Source organism: Stylophora pistillata, chromosome 4 (genome assembly GCF_964205215.1).
Source record: "Stylophora pistillata chromosome 4, jaStyPist1.2, whole genome shotgun sequence".
NCBI lineage: Eukaryota > Metazoa > Cnidaria > Anthozoa > Scleractinia > Pocilloporidae > Stylophora > Stylophora pistillata.
The window spans coordinates 8,030,836-8,050,672 of record NC_142522.1 but is presented as its reverse complement, the minus strand read 5'-3'; the positions used below and the strand labels follow the sequence as shown (position 1 = coordinate 8,050,672).

General features: G+C 41.2%; 2 protein-coding genes and 1 pseudogene across 3 annotated transcripts; 1 reads left to right on the top strand and 2 right to left on the bottom strand.

Moving 5' to 3' along the window:
- Positions 1 to 289: 289 nt before the first annotated feature.
- On the bottom strand, positions 290 to 1,888 carry LOC111346113 (transcription termination factor 3, mitochondrial). The gene is made up of 2 exons (XM_022953407.2): positions 1,350 to 1,888; positions 290 to 1,027 (listed from the first exon to the last, which is right to left on the bottom strand). Exons 1-2 carry the CDS (start codon positions 1,854 to 1,856, stop codon positions 521 to 523), a joined length of 1,014 nt encoding a protein of 337 aa, XP_022809142.2. The 5' UTR covers positions 1,857 to 1,888; the 3' UTR covers positions 290 to 520.
- Positions 1,889 to 3,197: 1,309 nt separating this feature from the next.
- On the top strand, positions 3,198 to 19,810 carry LOC111346114 (SCO-spondin). 2 transcript variants are annotated; one of them, XM_022953410.2, is made up of 20 exons: positions 3,203 to 3,720; positions 7,129 to 7,290; positions 7,459 to 7,626; positions 7,836 to 8,003; positions 8,915 to 9,085; positions 9,310 to 9,480; positions 10,167 to 10,337; positions 10,480 to 10,650; positions 11,003 to 11,173; positions 11,660 to 11,830; positions 12,187 to 12,357; positions 13,036 to 13,206; positions 13,787 to 13,957; positions 14,643 to 14,813; positions 15,286 to 15,453; positions 16,033 to 16,206; positions 16,944 to 17,117; positions 17,854 to 18,027; positions 19,122 to 19,319; positions 19,504 to 19,810. In XM_022953410.2, the coding sequence occupies exons 1-20, from the start codon at positions 3,375 to 3,377 to the stop codon at positions 19,506 to 19,508; spliced, it is 3,447 nt and encodes a 1,148-aa protein (XP_022809145.2). In that variant the 5' UTR covers positions 3,203 to 3,374; the 3' UTR covers positions 19,509 to 19,810. The 2 variants fall into 2 exon arrangements, with proteins under 2 accessions (XP_088613159.1, XP_022809145.2); XM_088757033.1 differs by lacking the exon at positions 19,122 to 19,319 and having other exon boundaries at positions 3,198 to 3,720.
- On the bottom strand, positions 4,871 to 6,588 carry LOC148732239 (uncharacterized; annotated as a pseudogene).
- Positions 19,811 to 19,837: the final 27 nt, after the last annotated feature.

The window sequence follows — 19,837 nt, the reverse complement described above, 5'->3', positions numbered from 1 at the left end:
TTCATTTCATGGAGAGACTCAAACATGCTGAAATGATAAAACTAAGGAGGGGGGAAGTATGGAAGTGATACAGACATAAGCATCTATAGGTTTCAGATTTTCAAAGAGCAGCTTTTCTACCTTTGATCCTTGAGTAAAAATTCTCAAATGGGACAATCCATATTTTTGCATCCCTCGTGTAACACCTGGATGAGATTACTGTAAGCCAGAAAATTAGTCACCAAGCCCCCCCCCATCCCTCCAAAACAAATAAAGAAAACAAAAACAACGAAAAAACAAAATAACAAGAAACAATAAAGAAAGATAATATTTCATAGTGGTTTACACTAAAATAATTTATAATAATTCTGATCCCTTTACAACCTAACAGTACTGTTCATATTCTCTACACTGTTCACAGGAGATAAAGCAAAGAGAAACTAGAAGCCAGTGACCCTTGAGGGTTGAAAGGTGTTTGTAAAGTGTAATCATCATTTTTCACAGTCAATTGCATTTAAGACAGCTGCCACCTCTTTCAGCATCACTCCTCATTTTGCTCATTTGAGAGGTCAAGCTCATCCCTGAACTCATCAAATTCGTCCAATGACATTTTAGCAACTTTTTCCGCAAACCTTTTGTCAGAAGTAGTCACAATGAGTCCAAGACCATAATCGTCAATTATCATTTCATCTTTTATGAGTCCCAGATGCTTTAGATACAAGTGCCTTTCTTTAATTCTTTTAAGGGAGCACTGAAATACCCTTGGACAACGCGCTATGCATGTTGGACTCACATTCATTGTCTCATAGCAGTAATTCCACTTTTCTCTGAGTGCATCATTACTGAACGTCAAAACAGATGGTTGTTTGAGAATGATATTTTTGATGTGATGCTTATTGAATTTCAGTTCTTCCTCCAAGAGCTGGACCCTCTTTTGCAATGACTCTACAGTGTAAGCAGCAATGATAGTTGGACATTTTGTCAACACATGCAGTATTTCATCCTTGGTGAACTTTGGTTTTACATTCAATTCTTCAAAAAATTTGACCTATGAAGGAAGAAAAAGTTACAGGTTAATTACAACAACCAAACTGTCACTTGATGCTCAATGAAGCATCATCTTCTACAAATGGGTCATTAAGAAGTCAGAGTCAGACAGAGTCAGTGACAGAATCAGTCAGTCAGTCAGTCAGATCTCATACGTTAAGCGGAATCCTATATGAATTTTTTCTGGTTTTTAATAAAGATCCATCGGAGCACAGATGCATAGATGACTTTTCCATTAACAACCATTTGCCTGTTTATCATGTAAAACAAATAGATTTCACGTGTGCAGTAAAGTAACAGCAACTCACGTAATCAGCCCTAACCTTATCTGGTAAAGATTCTTCAATTCTTGCCGTTAGCACCCCAGGCGATTCCTTAACGACATAAGCAACAGATTCGGGATAGATTCCGACATTTCTCATGATCTTCACTCGATGTCTCAGCAAGTCATCCTTGGTTATCAAAATAGTAGGTCTATTCGAGATAATTTTGTGGCGCTGATTGCGGTCAATTCCAATATCATCTAAAATTTTAAAAACTCTTGATATTTTTTCAACGGTCAATTTCCTTAAATCAATCTGTCTACGGACCCTTTGAACACGGACCCCACTTTTTTCCAAATACTCGCTGACTTTCGCACGTGCTAGTTGCGACTTTTCGATCACCTCTTCCGATTTTTTCTCTTCCTGCGCGGTCACTTGAGCTTTAGATGCTAACTTTCTAACAAAAGAAAAGTTTATAGCCCTTATTTGGCCTCTCGATAACAATGTTCGAGGAGTTAATGTAGTACGAAGTAGTATGATCACTAGATTATGGCGCACAAACGCCATTTTGAAAAGTTGTTTATTCTCTCTCCCCAGTCAACCCTCGGCTCATCGATGTCGCAAAAAAATTTGTCCCCTCCTCCCCCCCTCCCCCCCCCGCTTTACCGTAAGGGTTGATGGAACATGGGAGGTTCAAAACATAGCTTACTCAAGCCCTTGAAACCAAGAGAAGCGGATAATTCTTTTCCATTTTTCTGTTCCTTAGCTTTCTTCGTTAATATACATAATCATGAAAAACGAAGATAGGTCTATTTTAAGCCTCGATGATGAGGTGGTCTGGTCTGTTTACGGGGAATTGGGGGGTAGTTTGCGAATATGTCTGTTATAGATGTTGCAAGATGATATATGTAAATGTAAAATGTAAATGATGTTCAGCAACTTCAAAGTAAAACTCAATAGCCAGGGTCCAAGATTCATCCAAACAATTATGCTGGGGTCTGATTTCATAGAGGGGTTAAAAAGGGAAGTCACATCAGCTTTCAGGCTAAATGGCTTATTTAGCAGGAGCTTATGCTGGTTTCCAAGCATGAGGTGACTTAGAGTATTGCCAATCGCCCCTGGATGGGATGCGAATCCATCGCAGCTTACCCTAGAATGGAGAGAGGGACTCGGTAAGAGTGGGTTGTCCGTCCTGTCGATACCTCTGGACTTTAAGTCCAGTCTAACTGTAAGACCATCCTGTCTCCCATAGTTCTTAGAGTGGAGAATTAACAATGAAATATCACAAGGCATACTGAAACACGTCAATTGATGCCATAAGCCATCTTGCTTCCTCTCATTCTCCGGTAATTTATTTACGAATTACAACTAGGAGCTTTATCGCGGTGTATGATTTTAAAAAATACACCTGAATTTTAAAGCTTAGCGTTTGCAGCTAGTTTCAGCCTCAAATGAAATTTCAAATGGAATGCATTTGCAGATGTAATACACAAGCAGAGATTGAAGCAATCACGCGATATGACCTCTATTGGTTGCGTGGATTGTAGAGATAGTTTTGTGGGCAGTCATTACGTAATTTCATTTCTGTTGACTTCGACTCATACCACTTGTAAAGATCGTGCAAAGAGGGGTGCTAAAAATATATTGTCATCAGATTTACAAGAAAACAATGTCCCATTATTCAGTCAATTTAAGGTTAGCTCTGTCTTAATCTCCATGGAAACCCGCCAAGTTTTAACGCTAAATGTTTAATATCAGACAAAACAGTTTTCTAAAGGTCATCTGCGATTGCTTCGTGAAACACTACGACTGGCTCTCTTAAATGCTCCAGAAGGGTCTGAATAATTAAAAAGGCTTTCAGTGGACCGACACTGAGTAAATATGTACTTAGATTTTTTTAAATGGGCATTGCATAAGTAGAACATTCCACTGTTGCACTTCAATTCTGCACCGTGCGTTTCTTGTAGCGGATGGAACATAGCAATTTTTTTAAGCAGCTAGGAGAAACCGTGATCAATAGGCGCGGCAACTGGAGAGCGCTCGAAATTCCAACCATTGTAGTTGAGATTCTCAGCAAATAGGCAAATGGAGTGTGAAAGCCTCACAATTCTAGCAGTGCTTTTAGTAATTTGTGTCATGAACGAAGTGTCTGCGGAGCCTAGATGGGGTTGGAGACGCCGTAGATCATGTCAAAAACAGGACTGCGTCCCGGGAACTTGGTCTGCGTGGAGTGCCTGTTCGCATTCGTGCGGTCCGAGTGGAACTCAATATACAAGGCGGCCTATTGCCAAGCCTGCAAAGTGCGGAGGGAAATGTTTAGTGACCACGGTGGGAGCTAGGGTGTGCAATCGCTTCTGCCTGAACGGTGGTTCACTGGTGCGTCTGAGTTGTCAGTGTAAGGCTGGGTACAGTGGGGTCTGCTGCGAGAAAGGTAAGTTCTGTGATTAAGGCATACGCATGAATTTTAGGTGCCAAGGGTAACTGAAGTTAAACCTAAACTCCATTTAAGATAAAAATTAATTATCATTTGAATCCCAGCGTGACTTAAATAAAAAACTTCATTTTTTTATTCAATTAAATCAAATTGAAGGGATTCACACAAACCTATTCACCAGAGCATACCTTTTTATTTGTTGAAGATTATATAGCTCTTGAAGACTTTGATAGGCGGTGGGTGTCCTGAGAATAGATGCGTCTGAAAGTGATTACTGCGGCTTGACCCATGACACTCAAACTGGTGAAAGTACACAGATCTACACTGAAGAGTTTAATCAATTCAATTGCCGGCCGAAAGCAAAAGAAAGAATTAATTCTTTTCACTTTCGACCGGCAAATATTTCGGACAGTCAATAAAACGTTTTGTTCAATTGCATCGCCGCGGCCTTACTGACCTTGATCAAGATGGAAGCTCTTTTATATTCTAATTCGCTACCCCACTCAAACGAATATTAAACATTTATCATGCAATAAGCACCCACAACAGGGGTGTGTCAACACCAGCCGTGTGCTATTCTCTCAACAAAATAGATAGGAACGATATAACAACAGAATGAAATCTCGGAAATATAAAAAATACAGCTACAAAAACCACCTTACAAAACAATATAAACGATGTTTATATTGTTTTGTATAACAATGATTTCGAAAAGGTATAACAATGATTTCGAAAAGGTGCTAGACCTTTCATAAAGCGGCAGAATGCAAAAGCTACTGATGACCCCCTGTCACTTGGTATTTAATTTAGAGGGCGAGGGTCGTAAGATGCGATTGAATGTAAATAACAACAACTCAAACATATATAGCCTACCGCTAAGTCTTCTCGGATAAGGACTACTAAACCGTAGGTCCCGTCTCCTGCATCTATTAATTGGTTAATTAGGCAGGGGACGTTAAAGAACCCACTCACGAGATTACTGTGATATGGTCAGTGGCCTGTTTACTGGGAATCGGGGGGAGGGGGCATCTGTTAGATTCGCCTTTAATTGATTGTAAACTGCTTAGCAGTTTGGTAAAGTCCCCCGCACAGTGTTGTAAAGCGCCATGAGCACAGGATATGAGCGCTATATAAATAAAAGTTATTGTTGTTATTATTATGTCGCAGAGAAATCAACTGAATGCTACACTCTAATCAGGCAGCACAGGGCGAAAACCGTAACCTGTGAGCCATGGAGTAAAAAAATAAATGTACATTAACTAATCCTTAAAAGCTTTTCCGTTGTGTCTACGGTCCTCCTTCTAACAGAAAGTCAAACTGCCACCTTGAAAGTCCGGGCAATATTCAGCGTGCCCTAGAGCACTGCCCTCTGCATCTTTCGCAGTACGTATGTGCTTCTGCCTCCCACCAGCTCGCGCATCATGACATCCAGCTCCCGTGACCACCCCCCGAGGGCATCCACAATGATGTTATATTGCTTCACCTCGTAGCCTGGGAACTGCTGCCTTAGTTCCCAGCGAAGGGGTCCGTACTTCAGTGTCTTCTCTTCATCCTTTCTTGTCCGATTGTTAACCCACGGGCAGCTCATTTCCAGCGTCACAACTCTCTTGCACATATGATTTACAATGCGTGCATCCACCCTATTGCATCTGACCTCTTGTTGATCAGCATATATAGGGACATCCCAATAAGCTTTAACATTCTCTGACTCATACACGGGCTTCGGCTTGTCGGGTGAGTACCAGGGTGGTATCTCGTCTATAAATCCCTCATCATACAGCAGTTGGTAAAACAGTACCTTCAGTGCTGCGTCGTGTCTAGAGAGATACTTGCTCTAGGCCAGCGCACTGCATCCTGACAAGATATGTGCCACACTCTCTGGAGCCTTGCCGCATAATCTGCACCTCACCTCGCCTTCTCCGCTTGTGTGGGTCTTCTGACTCGTGTATACTCGCGTTGGCAATAGCTGCTCGTATAGCTCGACGAGTCCAACAAGTGTGTGTGATGGGCAGTTCTTCCACTCTGTGAGCCACCAGAAACACCCATCAGCACTCAAACTCTCATCCTCCAGCCTAGTAGTCACCAGACGCCCTTGCCACGGTTGGTTTTCTGATCTCATCCTCTAACTTCTCAATTTGGCACCTCCGCACCTCTTTCTTGATCCCTTGCGCGTGTTTCAAATCCAACTCCAGCCCCAACTCCTCCGCGCACTTAGCCGCTTCTTTAAAAACTGACCTACGCCCCATCCTCGCCGCTTGCTCTTCAAACTCCCGTACCATTCCCAGTGCACGATCTTCATTACCATGGAGTCTGACTGCACCCTTGATTTTTGTGGGTTTGTACTCCATTTCAACAAAGCGCAATCCCTGCCCTCCTCTACTTCTTGACATATACAACAATGCATTTGAACTACATGGGTGTCTACCCCACTCTCGACAACAATCTTGCGCGCTTCCCTATCGATCTGCTTAAGTTCCATCACCGGCCACTGTTGTGTCCACATAAGATATCCAAGAACAGGCAATGCAAACTGATTTGACGCTACCATCCGATTATAATTGGACAAGGGACTTGTCCAAATAATTGACAATCGTCTGAGATACTCTCTTGCTGCACACTCCAGGACCAACTTATCCTCCTGCCTAACACTCTCAAGTACCCCAAGGAACTTGTACCGCTCACCATCATCAAGACATGGTATTCTAGTCGACTCCACAACTCTCCCCCCTAAGAAAGCAGTCACTTGTACCCCCCTTTTCACATGGGCCACCGCACACTTCTTTTTATTATTATTATTATTATTATTATTATTATTATTATTTTATGTACTCTGTAACACCCCAAGGAAAGGGTTAAATCACCCATGGTAAATACATTTCCCTTGATATGGCTTAATCAAAGCATTTGTCGTATTATCTAAAAGCTCCGTAATTCATGATTATTACAGCACTAACATACTTGGCATTCAATCTTTAGCCGTTGTAAGAGCGGGCGCAAATTTCTCTTACCGGTGCATTTGCCTCTTTCTTTGCATATAAAGACGCCCTAACATCAATTCGCCACACTTAAAAAAAAAATGACAGAATAGAAAATCGTACAAGAAGATTTGGAAATTATTGCAATGCAATCGCTATTTTTAAGGATATCAAGCTTTTGCCGGACGTTGCATGATCAGATACGAGCGTAGCATCTTTAGTTATACAAAACAGTCTGAATATTTGTAACTAAAGTGTCCTGGTCTTCCCATTTCTTTTGGTCCCTTTTCAATCAGCATAAAATCTTGGAAACAGGAGTGGCCTAAGCTCGAATAGCAGCATCATATAAAGCTGACTAAAGACTGCAAACCATTGAGGCTGCCAGGAGCAAGAGAGACGTTATATTGACTTATTTGTCTTGTTATCTTAGTTGCTGGAGGATGGAGCAGTTGGGGAGCCTGGTGCGAGTGTACCAAGACCTGTGGCAGAGGGTCACAATACCGCAAGCGATCCTGCATTAAACCCGGTGGGACCGGCTGCGTGGGGCCTTCCAGAGAATATAAATCATGTATGATAAGAAAATGCAAGTTAGGTGAGTATTTACTGATGTATGCAAACCTTTGGCCCAGGCCCTCATTAAACCATCCGGATTGCGCGTATGAGTGACGTCAAAGGAACCCCCCTTAAAAAAAGGCCGATACTTTGACCAGCAATACTAAATGTAAAGTCTAATGATTTGAGCCATATGGTCCCTTTGTAGATGGTGGCTGGTCTGCCTGGTCTAGCTGGGGACAATGTACAGGATCTTGTGGGACTGGATTACAGACACGGAGACGGTACTGTACCAACCCACCTCCTGGGTATGGAGGAAAGAAATGCATGGGCGCATCTCGACAGCACAGGAATTGCGTACCTAGTAGGTGCCGAGGTAAGAAAATTCAAGTCAAATTATAGTAATTAAAATTAACAATAATGAATACCAAATGAGAACAGAAATGTATAATCCCAACGTACAAAGTTGTGGTCCTTACTTTGCTGGCCAGAAGGAATGGCAAGCAAATGTTAAATCAATTTAATTAGGTAAAAATGATCATCGTCAATTCTCTCTTGCTCTTTCAACTTCCCATTCTTCATTAGATGGAGGCTGGTCCTCTTGGTCAAGGTGGGGAAAATGTACGGGATCTTGCGGGACGGGATTACAGACCCGAAAACGGTCCTGTACGAATCCGCCTCCTGGATATGGAGGAAAGAAATGTATGGGCTCGTCCCAACAGCATAAGAATTGCCTTCTCAAGCGGTGTCCAGGTGAGATATTTGCGGCGCATCATAACATGGTTTTATGTTTGGTAAACAAGGCTCTGTTCCCTCAGACAACTTCCGCATTCGACCGGTTCATTGATATCAATTCTTGAATACAGTTGTCTCCCTATGGAAACAGTAGCAATGGCATTTTTTTAGTAGGCGATGAATAAACAAGAGCTAAAAAGAGCCACATCATGAATTCTGAATGCTGAAACATTTCACCGAAATCCTTCAAGCTCGTCATTTGCAATCCGAGTTCATGTTTTTCAAATTTAACCTTTAAATTCTTAGAAAAGATTGATATGTAACTTCCCCTATAATTTTTATACAATGTCCAGCAAATAGGTAATGAAAATACTCAACCTTATCAGGTAGAAGTTGTTATTTTGATCGAACACCAAATTCTCGTAACTTATTTCAAGGAAATGAGTAGCAGTTAGAAGGGAGAGTTAACACTCAGATCTCAAGAGCTAAAGGGTTAACCACCCTTGTTTACTTTTGAATGATTGGCACCTCTTTCGAGTTCGTCTGCTTCGGTATACTACGATTCAAAAGTTTTCTCCTAGTAAACAACAGTTTACAACGACCCAAACCAATAATCCATCTAAAGACAGTTTCTCCAGCTTCAATAGGAAATGGTTGCTTGTGCCGTAGGCTTTCTAACAGCTTGGAAGCTGTCTTGTTAGTACGTTTAAGGGGGAATGCGGGTGACCTCTTGCCCACGTCTACAGAAGCTCGCGCTAAATCGTGGTTGGCTGTCTGAGACAAAATATCAACTTTCTACTAAGGATTAGCAAAACACGGGCTCGCTTGCGGGGAATCCTTTCCCGTCAGTCAACTGAGCAATGTAATCAGGAGCCGATGCAACATCTGCATCTTAAATTGTTTCTTTAAATTGTTATGACCGTTTTCAGTAAACGGAGGCTGGACTCCATGGAGTAAGTGGCGTGCATGTTCTAAAACGTGTGGCACCGGGTCACAGTACCGCACAAGGAGCTGTACCAGGCCTCGCCCGGCATATGGTGGTAAAAAGTGTATTGGGCTGGCTAGACAGACCAGAAGATGTAATACTCATCACTGTCCTGGTAAGTAATGGATTGTAACAGAGCTTAACAAATCAACCTCTGCTTTCTATTTGGTTACACGTTATCTGAAACTAAAGGAAGCGTCCAGGCAGTACATCTTGTTGGAATGTTTAAAATATAACAAGCACATATATTTTTCGAGTTCGTGGCAAATGCCTGCTGTGAGATTCCCCTTTCACCTATCGCCTCCTGGATAGATATTCATATAAGAATATCTCTTATAGTTAAGGGAGGTTGGAGTCTTTGGAGTAAATGGTGCACATGTTCTAAATCATGTGGGACTGGGTCACAGTACCGCACAAGGTCCTGTACCAGGCCTCCTCCATCATACAGTGGAAAACGTTGTACTGGGCCTAGCAAACAAACCCGGAGCTGTAACAGTCGCCGTTGTCCTGGTAAGTGATAGATCTTTTAAAAGATCACTAGTTATCTTCCATCGTATCTAATCTTTGGAATAGACTCCGAGACAATTTAAGCCAATGTAGATTCTGCTCTGAATTATTTATTGTTTTGAGCAACAAGATAAAGCAGCCCAAAATCGGAAAGAGAACTTTATAAATCGGATCAAGTCTTTGGCGTGTGGCAGTGTTTCCTCTGATCTCCAACATAAAATCCTTTATAAAACCATTGGCCCTATGGTCATGGCGGATCTACACCTCGAGGGAGGAGTGAGAAGGAGTAATTTGTTAAGATTGGTGCTAGAGAATGGACATGAAGGGGCAGATATGCCGCCTCGCATCCTTTACCTCGATGTGCCATTAGGTTAACTCACTGCTAGTCATGGATAGCCTTTATGGATAAAAAAAATTCTGCAAAGTTTGGTTGTCTTCTTAATGTTAATTGAGATGATTAAATTTGTATTCAATTCTAATTTAATTCAATTGTTATTATTTGCTTAAGGAATATATAGTTCTTCTCTATTAATTCCAAACTATCGCAAACGTTCGAACGTCAAACACGTTTTTGGAGAGGCATGATTGAGAAAATGCATGACTCAATCACTTGTCTAAATAAGAAAACGTGGAGCCAAAGATACCTTTTGCTGCTATTTCGTAACTGATCTACTTATTTTTCATTTAAGTTAATGGAGGCTGGAGTCTTTGGAGTAAATGGTGGGCTTGTTCTAGAAGGTGTGGCACTGGCACCCAGTATCGTACAAGGACCTGCACCAGGCCTCGCCCAGCATACGGTGGAAAACAGTGTACTGGGCTTAAAAAACAAACCCGGAATTGTAATGCTCATCACTGTCCTGGTAGGTTAGGATATTCCCATTTTCTTTTCAGGAGTCTCTTGATAGCTGTTTTGTTGAAGTAAACGAGGCGAATGCTATCGGCGACCTCCTTTATGGAAAATGATCACTTATAACTCTGAGCCAATGAAATTTTCATTTTCAGTCAACGGAAGATGGTCAACTTGGGGTAGCTGGAGCGCATGCTCAAAAACGTGTGGAATCGGAAAGCAGTATAGCAAGCGACAATGTAACAACCCTGCACCAAAATATGGCGGACGGAACTGCTATGGATCAAATGTCAGATCACGATCGTGCAAAGTTAAAACTTGTCCAGGTAAAAAGATATTTTAAAAAAAGAACCATGTTTCAATTTTTCATTTTTTAAACAAATTTGTTACGAAGGGAGGCTAATGGAAAGATTGGTCATCATGGAATTATCAGGGGGATCACTTTAAAGATCTGCGACTCCTCGTTGGTTAGCAAAGGCAGAAAGGAACTAATCGACTATCGCAAAATGTCGACCTATCCCAAAGTCTAAAGCAAAACTATTACTCAGTTCTCGTACGGTTCTTTAGCGTTGAATGGACTGTAAAGTGACCACAGTTACTCTGTAAAGATATCGTTAATAAGACACAGGAGTGAATGTCTCTTTAATTCCCTTTTTTTCTTTTCGTTTTGTTTTTCAGTAAATGGAGGCTGGAGACTCTGGAGTAAATGGTACTCATGCTCTAAATCGTGTGGCAGTGGATGGCAGCACCGCACAAGGACTTGTACCCAGCCTCCTCCGGCTTATGGCGGTAAACTATGCGCAGGGTTAACCAAGCAATCCAGACACTGTAACATTCAGCGCTGCCCTGGTAAGCAACAGCTTCACTCAAATAGTTGTTTTGGTTCTTTGAATTCTTAGTTTTTAGTGATTCTTTATCTTCTGTACCAATTCTAGAACTACAATTTCCGGCTAATCAAGTCAAGTCCACTCAAGTGCATGTAGGCTATGGAATAAACTAGGAAACTCTTTTAGAAACATAACTTCCAACTCAAATTTTAAGATAAAGTTACTGAAAAATTTTATTAAAGAAATGACCTCGATAGAACATTTTAAGATCAGTAGGACATTTTAAGTACAATTTTATTATTATGAGTTTTTATTAGGTATTTTTATATTCAGTAGGATTTGTTGGGGGCCAATATGTAAACTGCCGGGTAACCGGTAATAATGTTTCCTACCCTCGGTAAATAAAGTGTTTGTTTGTTTGTTTGTTTGTAATCAACTAAATAAAATTTATGAGAACTGCGAATAAATTCTCCTGTCATTTTTCTGTAACTGTGTTCATTATTTGCAGTAAATGGAGGTTGGAGTCCCTGGGGTAAATGGTGGGCTTGCTCTAAATCGTGTGGCACTGGGTCACAGTTTCGAACAAGAACCTGTACCAAGCCTCCTCCGGCATACAATGGCAAACATTGCGCTGGCGTGAACAAACAGACCAAGAGTTGTAACATTCATCACTGTCCTGGTAAGAGATATGATTTTCATGTTGTTTAGCATAGGGATACTGAAATTCTTAAGAAATACACTGGGGACTAAGTACTTGGGGAATGTTTTAGACAACAATCTATTATGATCTGTGGCTACACCATTAATCCGCATTCGTGAAGATCAGTACACTTCATATGAATGCTAAAGAAAGGTTGTTATTTCAAGGACATATTGTTGTTAAACTCAGAAAACCCCAAAACACCTGAAAATTTCGGAAATGCCATTTTCACCGACCACGTTACAAATCAGGACAGACTAGCAAACCACAAATAACAATTTCTTTTTTTTCTCCCGTTTAATTGGCTTGTTTTTCCCAACGCAACAACATTTCAGTTCATGGAGGATGGTCAAATTGGGGAAACTGGGGCGCATGCTCAAAAACTTGTGGAGCTGGAAAACGGTATAGCAAGCGACGTTGCGACAGTCCAGCGCCAAAATATGGTGGCAGGAAATGCTATGGTACTAACGTAAGAACCCAGCCATGCAACGTCAAGCCTTGCCCAGGTTAGTAGAGGTAGCATTTTGGTTGGGCGTAGTTAAACCAACATTAGGATAGACCTCAAAGTAGAAAAAAAGAAAACTGCCTGAAACACGGGAAAACATGAGTGATCAATTTGCCACTATTCTTTATTTTGCAAGAAATTAGCACGATTTTTCCATACCTATTAACGAGCGAACTAAAGAAAAATATGCAGTTCCAGATTGCCGATGAATCTAAATTGAAATTGCTCTAACTTAGTTTTCCATCAAAGTCTCTGAACGAAAATCCTCCTAAACGGAGATCTCCCACCCCCTTATTGTATCATGGGAAATTACTAGAGTCCAGCATCCTTTGCTCCAGGAGAGTTACTGCTAAAAATGTATTCAAAGTAAAGACAAATGATGTTTCTTAGTCAGTGTCACAGGTACACCAGTTGCTCCCCATTAGAGTCAAAACCTGTGACCTTCCAATTTGTGATTTTGATGCTTTGTAGCTAAGAGCTTTGAATTAGCATAACCTGAAATCATGTAACAGACGTCCTGTCGACTTCCGAGATAAGGTTCGCAAAGGACACTATATGCCTTTTGGCTGTGCAATTACCGCTTTTAAACGTAGACTACCGGGTGTGACATATTTCGTTAGCTTGGAAAGAAAACGAGCTGAAAACCCACTTCTCGCCTTGAATTATGTTTTCTTCTTAGTGAACGGTCGTTGGTCATTATGGGGAAAATGGTCCGTGTGCACAAAGAGTTGTGGGACTGGAGGAAGTCAAACGCGCCGTCGAACCTGTACCAATCCACCGCCGAAATACGGAGGAGTGTGCATTGGGCCGAGTGTTCAGACTAAAACATGTCTGGTAAAAAGATGTCCAGGTCAGAATTTTTGTGATATATGTATAAGAGAAATGATTAAGAATAGCAAGGAAAAGATTGTTTAAGGGCGGCAATTACCGATACTAAATTCTAAACATAATTCTTTTTAAAATTTATATAAGAAAATTCGTCGTAGTGAGAAACACCATTTTTGTCACGATTAAGTTACTTCAAGAAAACCGCTACGTTTCGGCTGTGTACAGCTAGTATTCTTCCGACGGTAAGGTCGACTGGATAAGCGTTACTTTCATACCGTTCTACTAGATCAACGCATTTGAAAAGTACAATTTGATCTCGTTGCACATAGACAACAACGTTCTTTTGTCCATCTTCAGAGTGCAACAATATTGTAAAGGAAAAAAAGTGAACTGTTGATCGCGTAGTCTGATCGTCCATAGGTCAATCGAGTACCACAATTTTCCCACAAACTCTTTGGTTGCAAGACTCAAGTACCCTACCTTTTCGAAGAGTCAAACAACGGCTCGTTCTGTTCGGTTCGCTTCTTGTGAATAGGTAGTTTGTACATTCTTTTTAGTCAAAAGAGTGATATTAATATGAAAGTTGAAATTTTTATTTTTAGTGAATGGCGGTTGGAGTGCGTGGGGCCACTGGCGCGCATGCTCTGTGACGTGTGGCACTGGTACACAATTCCGAAGTCGTTATTGCAACAAACCCAGACCAGCATACGGCGGAAAGTACTGTTCTGGACCGAGCAAACAGACGAAGAAATGCATAAACAATCCTTGCCCAAGTAAACACAACAATTTTTGTTATCCTGTAAGAGACATTTAAGCAGTTCTCGGTAAGATGAGGCGAATCTTGATTTCCATTGGCGAATCTTGATTTCCATTGGCGGATCTTGATTTCCATTGGCGAATCTTGATTTCCATTGGCCGAGATTGCCGATAGCGAAACTGTTCACGCAAAAACGAAATTGTGACAATGTAATAAATTGCTCAACATTTTCCAGGCAAGATCAAGATAGTTAGATATCATGTCTTTATTTTGTTTTGTTAGAATGCGTTCTGACGGTTTATTAAGATGCAAAAACAATTGAGTCAATTCGATACTCAGCAAACAATAAAGCTAGTTCAAAGTCTTGCAGTCAGGCTGGAAAAATGGGTGCTGACATTTTGTAGATTGTTATCGATAGCAGAAATACACACTGTAGGAGTTGTCGTATCCGATTCTGCATCACACTTCGTCTCTCCCCCGGCGTAATCCGTTCGACGAGTCAATTGTAATCTCTGGAAAGGGGAATGTTTTGAGTTAAATCGGATTGCACATCATGCAAAAAAACATATAGCGAACACAACACGAAATGAATTAAGCGGACAACTGCGAGCTGGACTCCTTGTTCCGGGAACAGTTAACTTGCGTCTTACAAGTCGGATCTCATCATAAATCTTTCCGTTCCTTTCCTCTCTTTTCCTTAGTAAACGGTCGCTGGACATTGTGGTCGACATGGGAAGATTGTTCTAAAACATGTGGTTCTGGAACCAAGGCTAGGAGGCGATCTTGTTCCAATCCCCCGCCGCAGCATGGAGGACGAGCGTGCACTGGGCCGAGTATACAGACCAAGTCGTGTTTGCTAAGGAATTGTCCGAGTAAGCAGTAGTTTTAATGTTCACGGATAATGCAAAAATATAAAATTATCCAAAATAACTCGTATAGTTTCAATTGCGGTACAAACTTCTTAGGCAAAAACTGTGGGTGAGCGGCCATTGTTTTCGCTTGGCCATTTTCCCTCCACCCGCCTTCCCTTCTAGTTTCAGCGTTCAAAATATCGAGAGCACAAAGACGCTATTAGCTGTCTGCTATATATCATTATAGAAAAAACGAATATCAGCAAAGCCTTTATGTTTAACAAATCTCCACTTTTCCGGCATCTTTTATCCCGATACGATTTTTTACTAAGAAATTAGCCTATCTTAATCTCTTACCCAGGTCCTATCGTGTAACTGTAACTTTTTGACCGTGGATGGTCCGGGTACGAGAATTAGCGAATCTAGCACGAAAGCTCTCAATGCTTGCCAATCTAATCGGAAAATGAGTGTTTCACTCGTAGGTTTATTTTAGGTTATGTTAGTTGGGGTTCTTGGGGTGCATGGTCAGCATGCACCAAAACCTGCGGCGGTGGAACGCAGAATCGTAAACGGAAATGTCAAGGTTACAGTCCGGGATATGGCGACTGCGCAGGCTCAAATGAAGAGACTCGCTTGTGTAACACACAATTATGTCCTGCTGGTAAGCAGCTAATTCTGTCTCCACTGATATAAGAAAAAGTCTGACATATACTTTCGGCTCAGTGGTTGATTTTTTGAAAGCTCAGCTCAGTTTTCCGTTCAAAAAAGAAATTAAGTGCTACCAACCTATTTTCGCCCATTAAAATTAACTTATCTTGAGAAGTAATTAATGCGGTTTTTTTTTCTTAAAAGGTAGCATAAGAAATCCAACAGTGGTTAGGTCGTTCTACCGTACGAAGTGCTTGATTACTTTTTAGAACTCCGAGGCGAAATGTTTTCTACAAGTTTGTTTCAGTTGATTTTCACGGTCCGATCAGCTCTTGATAGAGTATTTAAAACAACTGCAGAAGACTTGACAAACGCTTTTGAGACACAGTGACCACGAATGGTAGTCTAGAGTTAAAATCCGTTTTTTAAATTTTGTCGAAAATGCCAAAATGTTGCCCTACAGCTTAGTTGAAAACTCTAAAATATGTGCTTTGTAATCTAATGTTTGAGATCAAAGTGTATCTTCCGAAAGCGTTTTTAATCATCTCACGTAATTTTAACATCAGTTTTTTTGTTTTTTGTGTTGTCAAAGTTGTAAATGGTGGTTGGGGAGACTGGAGCGATTGGAGCGCATGCAGTGTATCGTGTGGGTCTGGCACTAGCATCAGGAGTAGGAAATGCGACAATCCGCCCCCAGGTCCCGTTGGTCAACCTTGTCAGGGACCTCCTTTCTCAAACAAGGCTTGTAACGAGGGACCGTGTCCTGGTATGTGTGAACACAGTATTTTAACTAAGCTCACAATTCTTGAAAAGACGTTTATAGGGAGTCCAATTTGAAAACGGGTGTAATAACATAAAGACTACAATGAAGACGCGATTTTAAATTTACAAGATCATACCGTACGAAGACCTTCTGAAGACTGGGAAAAAGAAAAAAAAAAACCTAAACTGATGTGGTAATGTAGAATGGTTTGAATTTGTGTAGCTCATATTTCGACGGGCAAAACTAGCCCTTATCTCAGTATGATAAAAAAGGAACTTCTACTCGAAGGGGTGTTTTTGTAGTGATATTGCACCATACCGCAAATTCGTAGAATATACAACTTAACAGGTGGTGAAAAATCAAGGGTTAAAAAACACCGGATAGCAAAAGAGAAAAGAAATTAACCAGTATATCTAATCTGGAATGATAAAACCCTCAGGTGCTGGGCAAAAACTCTTTTTCCTTTGTATCTTAAATCTTCACGATCAAGTCTTTCAAACAGCTAAAGCAGACTTGAGAGACGTTTTTGGGACACGTTGACCACGATTGGCAGTCTGGAGTTAAAATTTTTCTTTCTAAATTTTGTTGAAAATACCAAAATTTTGCCTGCATAGCTTAGTTTATAACTCTAAAATATGGGCTTTGTAATCTTATATTTGAGGTCAAAGTGTATCTCCCGAAAGCAATTTTAGTCATCTGAAGTGTCTCTAATATCAGTTTTTTTCCTTGTATTGTCGAAGTTGTAAATGGTGGATGGGGAGACTGGAGCGATTGGAGCGCATGTAGCGTATCGTGTGGGCCTGGTACTAGCATCAGGAGTAGGAAATGCGACAATCCGCCCCCAGGCCCTGGTGGTCAACCTTGTCAGGGACCCTCTTCCTCAAACAGGCCTTGTAACGAAGGACCGTGTCCTGGTATGTGTAAACACAGCACTTTAACTAAGCTCTCAATTCTTCAAGAGACGTGTATGGGGGGGTGGGGGGGGGGGGGGGGTGGGGGAGGGGATCTGATTTGAGAACGGGTGTCATAACAGTGAGACTACAATGAAGACATGATTGTAAATTTACAAAATCATACCTTACGAAGGCGTTCTGAAGACTGGAAAAAGAAAAAGAAAAAACCAAGGTGGTAGTGCAGAATGGTTTTGAATTTGTGTCGCCCATATTTCGACGGGCAAAGCCAACCTCTTTCCAGTTTGATAATAAAGAAGGAATTTCTACTGAAGGGGGTATTTTTGTAGTGATATTGCGCTACAACGCAAATTCGTAGAATATATTATAACTTGATTGTTGGGGAGAAATTAAGGTTAAATAAAATACTAAAAAAAAGATAATACAAAAGAAAAAAAAAAAGTCAACCATTATATTCAGTCTGGAATGATTAGCCCCTTACGATCAATTATTTTACTTTTTAGGAATACCTTTTGAAAAAAAAAATTGTTTAGACTAGGGAACGGACTGCATGTCGTTTCCAGAGTATCATGATCAATGGTGAAGCGATTTTCTATTAATCGTATCTCTTCTTGCCGTGACTAGGACCAAGAGAAAATAATTACTCGGACTGGATTGGATTTTCCAAATTTTAGTGTTTGCTTGAGTGATGTGAGTTTTAAATTGAGAGTGATAACAAATCCTCTTCTTCCAAATGTAGTTGACGGTGGTTGGGGAGACTGGAGCGCTTGGAGCGCATGCAGCGTGACTTGCGGGCCTGGCACTAGTATTAGAAGCAGGAAGTGTGATAACCCAGCCCCAAGCTCCGGCGGCCAGCCATGTGTTGGACTTCCCTTCGCAAACAGGCCTTGTAACGAAGGATCGTGTCCAAACAGTAGGTATCAAACTAACGATCGCGTTGCTTGTATTTAAACAGTATTTGAGAAAAAAAATCCAGGCCTGATTCTGATCGTAATAAGGGTCACTTGTTGCCTTCAAATGCATAAAACAATCTTAAAAACAAGGGAAGAAAGAGGTAAAAAGTTGTTTTTGCTTGGTGCACTTATTCTGTTCGAAAATCGGATTCCCTCTCGTCCAGAAGGAAATCCTTTGCACAACTACTCGATATTCTGTCGTCTCCTTGTTCAAAGGATTTCTTCTCTTTTTCACAACCCTTTGGATAAAGAGAAACTACGATGTTTGTGATTGCGATTAGAAATGATTTCGATGATCGCCAGAGTGAAAAATACGAGATCATAGATCATCTGATGGAAGTAGAGCGACCAAGTGGTTGGGTCATTGGTCTTACAGTCTGGTGGTATCGGGCTCCTCCACCTTGTTCCTCACTGGATTTGTTCTCGGTTGCCCTGTGTCCAACTCCTGTGCTGTGTTTTGTATATAGCCAATTATAACATAACCAAAGTAAAGCGCGCGCTCTGACTGGTCAATTTAGCGTCCCCAATTTGCCCATGCGTGTACGCTGCTGACGTGAGCAAATGCAAAGACTATTTTTCCGCGCGCGCTTGTTTTTTCTGGTCACATAAGATTTGTTAAATAAAAGGGAACTCTTTAGCTACAATGTAGCAATGTTATGTTATAAAACAAATGGTTAACACCACAGCGTACAGTATTGAGTTATGGATGCACTTGGGAGGTTTGCTAAGCACTCAAGAAGCTAGAGTCGCTCGAGGCTATCGCCTCGAGCGACTCTTACGCTTCTTTCGTGCTTAGCAACCTCCCGCGTGCATCCATAACTCAATGCTGTACGCTGTGGTGTTTACCATTTGTTAACTAGTGTACCTCCTACCATGTGGGTTTTTAAAAACATTTTTTTCCTATTTCTTTGCATTTGCCCTGTAAAACCCCATCAGGGGAGTGGTCAATTAATCATACATACAAACACAAATATATGTGACCTCGCTAGAACTCAGTCACTGACACACTGTCCAGCACTGGAGGTGACCGGTTACAATTGGTTCTCGGTCTCAGGTGACGACTGTTGGAGCGAATGGAGCGACTGGAGCGACTGCAGTAAAGCTTGTGACTGCGGCAAGAAATACAGAGTCCGTTACTGCAAGTGCGGTCATGGGCAGGGGAATGACAAATGTCAAGGGCAGACTGATAACTCACAGAGTTGTAACTGCCAAGCCTGCCCCAACGGACCTCCTGCTGATGACGTAACGGAAGGTAGCGTGCAATGACTTGGTTTAGCTGGGACTGCTCGCGGTCGTAACATAAGATGTAAACCTACTTTAGAGCTACAAAACAATTTCTTGATTAGTTGCTAGCACAGAGAGAAACTTGTCTCCTAGAATGAGGATTTCCGATTTCTGGCCTTTTCTAATATCATCTCTGTTATTTTCTTTTACAGGTTAAAGTCACCAAGAAGCATTGGAGACACATACTTAGTAGTTTGCGAATAAATCTAGCCCTTTTGCGACGAGTGAAACTTTTTCAAAGAAATTTGACATTAAGAAGGTCATGTTATCGACATAGTCTGTTCTCTTTTTCTTTCTTGACAAACTGTTAACCCTAAAACTAAATAAGCTTTTGGAGCTTCTGTTTGCCTTTTCGATCTACCAGATCATGTACTGGACGTCTTTGTGTTTGTACATCTAACAATCAACAGGCATGCCATGGTTCAAATTCATAGCTAAATAAACGGTGCTTACAATTTCTGTGGCAGTGCTTGTAGTTCTTCTTTG

Bases quoted from the DNA above. Each gene is read 5' to 3' on its own strand.
- LOC111346114 (XM_022953410.2), top strand. From the start codon at position 3,375: ATGGAGTGTGAAAGCCTCACAATTCTAGCAGTGCTTTTAGTAATTTGT. The intron at 11,831-12,186 runs GTAAGAGATATG...ACAACATTTCAG, and splicing joins TAACATTCATCACTGTCCTG to TTCATGGAGGATGGTCAAAT. The intron at 15,454-16,032 runs GTAAGCAGCTAA...GTGTTGTCAAAG, and splicing joins CACACAATTATGTCCTGCTG to TTGTAAATGGTGGTTGGGGA.
- LOC111346113 (XM_022953407.2), bottom strand. From the start codon at position 1,856: ATGGCGTTTGTGCGCCATAATCTAGTGATCATACTACTTCGTACTACA. The intron at 1,028-1,349 runs GTTAGGGCTGAT...CTTCCTTCATAG, and splicing joins AAGAATCTTTACCAGATAAG to GTCAAATTTTTTGAAGAATT.